The sequence below is a fragment of the Terrapene carolina genome, unplaced genomic scaffold (assembly GCF_002925995.2).
Source record: "Terrapene carolina triunguis isolate 2854851 unplaced genomic scaffold, T_m_triunguis-2.0 Scaffold69, whole genome shotgun sequence".
Classification (NCBI taxonomy): domain Eukaryota; kingdom Metazoa; phylum Chordata; order Testudines; family Emydidae; genus Terrapene; species Terrapene triunguis.
In genome coordinates, this window is record NW_020664420.1 from 3,810,033 (window position 1) to 3,815,995 (window position 5,963).

A 5,963-nucleotide genomic window follows, 5' to 3' on the forward strand; every position below is an offset into this window, starting at 1 on the left:
CCCTTAAGTTAAAACACTGCACACTTTTTTTTTCTTTTCTTGGGGGGGGGGGAGGGAGGGTGACTAAAACACTGATTTTGATTCTGAATGGACCCACATAGGTGTAAACAGATCTTTCTTTCTTTTTTTAAGTTAAAGAATTATGCTAGTCCTTTTCTAGACATGTCTGTGATAGAAGTTCATTTGTCTTAGATGGCTGTCAGAATTTCCCAGCTAGCTGCTAATACATTTTCCAAGCAGCACTAATAAATCAGAGTTTGCAGATTTGATCTTGGTCATCCATTTTTTTTTTTTAAATTAGACTTGTTCATTCATAACTATTTTCTTCATTTACCCACTGTTTTTAAATTGCAGACATGTTTGATGTTAAAGCATTTAAAAGCTGGCTTAAATTGTATTGAGTAGGCCCTAGAGCTTAGCAGCACACACCCAGTTTTCATATTGATTGTAGGGCTGTACCCATAAGAGTGCCTGATTCAGGAAGCTAATGGTTTCTAATAGGATGAGACGTATATAGACTGCTGCTTTGTCCTCCACCCTGTTACTATGCCTATATATTGAAGCATATAGTGGAACTGATTCTGTGGGTGTAAAGATTATAACTTTCCCAAATTTGAGCAGATTTTCACAGGAATGGCAAAAAGCACATTCCTGACACAAAAGCCACCTCTGCCAAATTTCAAGTCCCTTTTCCATTGTGTAGGGCACACTAGAACTCCAAAGAAAAACTGGTCGGAATTTTTAACGTGTGTGTAACAATACAGTTTACCTAACTTAGTTCTTGGAAATGGCTGAACAGTTTTGGCTAAATTTTTCAGTCCCGACAGTTAGTTTTGTCAAAATTATAAGCAAAATACAATAGTCCCTTCTAGCCTTGGAATCTGTGAAACTGAACTGAAAATGAATTCTTACAATGGGAAATGTCAGGCACCCTTAATCGGCAGTGTTACCAGTCCCATCTCTAATTCCGAGCTCCATATTTCTCCTAGATTCAGTATCTAGATTTTCCCAAGGTGAGTGATGTTAGCCTTTGCATGTAAACAGACTTAGTGCTGAGAAGGCACTGGAGTATACTGTTTTTTAGTGTTTTGTAATACATAGGGAGTTCTAAATGTAGGACAAAATTCCTGCCACAGTTGCTTATAGTCTCAGATGCAGAGCACCTAGTTCTCATTGAATGGGAGTTGTCTGTGCTCAGTGCCTCTGAAAAACGTGCATGTATCCCGAAAGGACATGAGCAAGTAGAAAACAGTCTAAAACAAGTGAGGATGCATCTCATTAACAAACCTGGGGTTTGTGGTCATGGAAGCGGGAATCCTCCATGGAACAGATGGATTTTTAGCAATATTTTTGTAGAAAGGAGCGGGGTTAGAATATGCTAATTAGAATGTTCTTCCAGGCTCAGGGCCTCATGTTGGTGTGTGGTTACTCATGCCACGAACCCATGAGGGGGAAGCATGCAAAAAGGTCTAAAGCCATGAGAGGGCAGAGGGGACAAAAGGAGTAGTGAGGCATGCGTGGACTGGGGTGTGAGAACCCCAGTGTGAGACCATTTTTTAGAAAAAATTGTGAATGCAAAAATTATTCAAGGGAAATAAATGTAAGAATCTCACCTCTTTAAGCTGTGTGTTGTTACAACTGGAATTAGAGCATTCTTAGAACATAGGAACATAACGGCCATATTGGGTCAAACCAAAGGTCTGTCTATCCCAGTATCCTGTCTTCCAACAGTGGCCAATTGGAGCTGCCAACTGATGTGCCAAGACTACTTCTGCCCCTAGTTTCCCTGCCAGCTTGGGACTCCAAGTTGTCTTGTTGAACCAAACACGCCAGTCTGCTCCAGCACAGACCCAGGGTCTGAACCACATGCCCCAAAGCTGCAGACTTAACTGAAAGCAGGTTAAAAAGAGTTCCTGTCTTTAACACTCAGATGTTCACCTCTCAATGGGGTCCAAACCCCAAATAAATCCGTTTTACCCTGTATAAAGCTTATACAGGGTAAACTCATAAATTGTTCGCCCTCTATAACACTGATAGAGAGAGATGCACAGCTGTCCCCCCTCCCCCCCCCCCCCTCCCCCCCGTATTAATACATACTCTGGGTTAATTAATAAGTAAAAAGTGATTTTATTAAATACAGAAAGTAGTAACAGACAAAACAAAGTGAATTACCAAGCAAAATAAAATAAAACACGCAAGTCTAAGCCTAGTACAGTAATAAAAGTGAATACAAATAAGCACCCTCCGAGATGTTTCAATAAGCTTTTCACAGACTGGACACCTTCCTAGTCTGGGCACAATTCTTTCCCCTGGTACAGCCTTTGGTCCAGCTCAGGTGGTAGCTAGGGGATTTCTCATGATGGCCGCCCCCTTTGTTCTGTTCCACCCACTTATATATCTTTTGCATAAGGTGGGAATCCTTTGTCCCTCTGGGTTCCCATCCCTCCTTCTCAATGGAAAAACACCAGGTTAAAGATGGATTCCAGTTCGGGTGACATGATCACATGTCACTGTAAGACCCCCAAGCCTTCATTCCTCCCAGCCTGACTCACAGGAAGGCCTGTCTGCAAACGAAGACATCAAGATTCCAAACCACCATTAATGGCCCACACTTTGCATAATTACAATAAGCCCTCAGAGTTCTATTTCATATTTCTAGTTTCAGATACAAGAGTGGTACATTTATACAAATAGGATGACCACACTCAGTAGATTACAAGCTTTGCAATGATACCTTACAAGAGACCTTTTGCATGAAGCATATTTTAGTTACATTATATTCACACTCATCAGCATACTTCATTAAATCATATAGAGTTCAACATCACAAGGTAATCAAGTGATCCATCCTCTGTCGCCAATTTCCAGCTTCTGGCAAACAGAGGCTAGGGACACCATCCCTGCCCATCCTGACTAATAGCCATTGATGGAACCATCCTTCATCAATTTATCTAGTTCTTTTTTGAACCCTGTTATAGTCTTGTCCTTCAGAACATCCTCTTGCAATGTTCAATGCTTGTTTATCAGTGTTCTAATTAACGTTCTTTTTGTCTGGCTTTCTTTTTGGAGAAGTTGCTGCACAAAAATTATAGGACTCACCACTGTAAAATTGTAGACCAAGGAACAATTAATACTCAATTAAATTGACAATAAACCAGTCACTAATGGCCAAATGGAAGTTTTCAGTTTGTGCATATGTCATAATATTGTTTTGATGAATTGCAAATAGTATTGTTCTAAATACTGTCTAAAATTAGGCACTTGTTTAAACAGCAGATATTGGCATAAAGCCATGCAATTTTTTGTTTGAAATGCCCTTCAGTTTGTTCTTTGTTTATGCTTGTTTATCCATCTGTCTATTTATTTTTCTTCCCACCTCCAAAATGGACTTGCAAATACTAGTATGCAGTCTGCGCTGTTTGTTGCACCTGTTAATATAAGAGCTTTTAATAAGGTTGGTTATTATAGTAACCATTGTATTTCAGTGCTCTTGCACACTGCTGTGTGTGTGTGTGTGTGTGTGTGTGTAAAGCTCATGTTGTATGGAGAGAACTGATTATTTTGGCATCCGTTGTGTTACTGAGAAGCAGTGATTTTTTTTTTATTTATTTGTTTTTAAATAAATGACAGTGTTTTAAAGAGACATGATTCATAGAAGTTATGTTATGGAGACTCTTTGTTTGAAAACATGCCTGCATTTTTTTCTATTCTATTTGAACGCCTGAGATCCTGTGTAATTTTTTAATATCTCGATTTTCAGTTTCTCAATCTTCTCTTGTTGAATGTCCCTTAAATACAGTTTGCCTCAAGAAAGTGTAATATATTTGTGTAGTGACTGTTCAAGAGCAGAGGATGTACATACTAATTTCAATTCACATTTATAAAGACTAAATATCCTAGTCTCTGGAGATGGTTATTTTCATTTTAGCAGCAGTCCTAAAATGATGTCTATAGAGAGAGAAAATAGTAGAAATGAGGTTTGATCATTTCCAGTTGAGGAAGTTACTAAATTATTTAACTTTTTTTCCCTTATAAATTATAAACTCGGTCAGTTGCATTTCAGGATTGTTATGTTAAGCATTGTTGCAAACATGAAAATTTTGAACTCTTCAGTACAGTTTTACAATTTTTCGTAGCAAAACAGTTCAAAGACTTAGTCACAGGGTTTTAATTTGGGATGAGTAGGAATAAGCTGCATTTAAATCATATTTGGGTAACTTGCTTTTGGGTTTCTCAGGCACTGCATCCTAATTAGCAGCCTTGGTTGGCAGCATCCCATGTTGCATCTCAACGCTGTGGTAGATGGTGTCCCTTTCTCATTTGCTGCCAGGTTCCAATTTTGTTCTCCATTTTGGAAAAGCAAACCCTGTAAACCAAATGAAATGCCTCAGATGCCGGGGAGAACGTGTGTGCTGGATGAGAACTATTTGTCAAGTGGAAAAACTAACATAAACAGAGTATGTTTCATAGATATTTGTTCTGCTAAGGGTCATGAAGTTCACCTGCCTTTAAGCATTTTATGGAGTTGTGAAATCTACAGCCCAGAGTACAATTACACTTAACTGATTTTCTGCGAATATCAAAGCTGAATAAACTGTGTTTGTCTTCTTTTCTAGTATTGGAGAAAATAAACCCATCAGCTGCTTTTGTTGAAAATGGAAATATCAGCTAGTGCTCGACAAAGAGACTTTCTTGAGCCATCTATGGACTTTTCGAGACAGCACCTGAAGGCGAGAACTGCTCATTTGATATCACAGAGTGCCTGGAGGACAGGGGCTAGGTCTCTGAGTTACCACTATTATAAGATTAAAAATGACCATTATTTAGAAAACATGTATTTATTTCCCACTTTGGACCTAGATGTTCCTGCATATATTTCCTGTAAGATACTTAAGCCATGTAGGTAAAATAGGTAACTTCCTCCAATGTCACGGAAGAGAGATCCAGCACTTGCTGGTGAATTTATTTTTGTGTCTTGGTTACTATATTTTGGGACCTAGAAAGTGAAGTCCATTGCTGCACTTAATTTGGACATTGATACATGCAGTGTGCAGCCTATAGAGATATAAATTGTGATTTCTCATTAGCCTAAGAAACAGGATAGTTGAACCCCCGCCACCCTCACCCCCCACACACAACAACAGTTTTCACCTGGACTTAAAGTTTTTAATGGATTCATTTGACCGTTTCCCAATTTGGAAAGTGTTCTCATTTGGAAAGGACAATCATTCTTCCTTGCTTACAAAAAGCGATTTTTAATGGCTGATAAGTTAGCCAAATACAGGCCCAGAATTAGAAATAATCACTGTGGGTCTGTCTATGCAGCCCACGGCAGCGAGCCTGCCAGCCCAGGTCGATAGACTCATGCTAGTGGGGCTTGTGCCAGCACTCTAAAAAATAGTTGTGTAGACAGCCCTTTGAAGTTGTGACTTCAGCTGGAGCTCAGGCTCCACAGTCTGGGGGGAGAGGGGTCGGTTTCAAAGGCTACAGTTTTGAAACGCTGTCTACACAGCTATTTTTAGAGAGCTAGCCTGAATCTGTCAACCTAACAGACTAGCCAGCCAGAAAGCACCATGATAGGTTCAGTATAAGTTCATAGTAAAGTCTCACTTTAACTATGAACATCAATGTACATTGATCATATATAATGTTTTCCTTGACGCTAATAAATTCTTCCTTGATGCAGTTTTGAGATGTCTCATTTAAGCTTTTGAATTTGTTCTTTCCTGCACAGATCTGGCATCCTAAAGGATTGCGTGTGGCGCTCCTGGCTTAATACCAATACAGAAATGCTGTAAAAATAAGGCTATGAGAAAATGATCATGTCACACATCAGGATTTATGCTGAATCTGTTTGAATGATCAAGTATAATTAGCTTTTTATATGCATCTGAACCTTTTCAAAGGGCACCTATGTTTTTGGGGAGTTTTTTTCCCCATAAACATGTTTTAAACAAGGAAGG

General features: G+C 39.1%; 1 protein-coding gene across 2 annotated transcripts in view; it reads left to right on the forward strand.

The window, feature by feature from the left end:
- PIK3C3 (phosphatidylinositol 3-kinase catalytic subunit type 3) overlaps nucleotides 1-5,690 on the forward strand; it is a 147,294-nt gene extending 141,604 nt beyond the window's left edge. For both annotated transcript variants that reach the window (XM_026649295.2, XM_026649296.2), the window contains one exon: nucleotides 4,617-5,690. In XM_026649295.2, coding sequence (XP_026505080.1) covers nucleotides 4,617-4,631 — 15 coding nt within the window. In that variant the 3' untranslated portion in view covers nucleotides 4,632-5,690. The remainder of the gene's footprint in view (nucleotides 1-4,616) is intronic.
- Nucleotides 5,691-5,963: the final 273 nt, after the last annotated feature.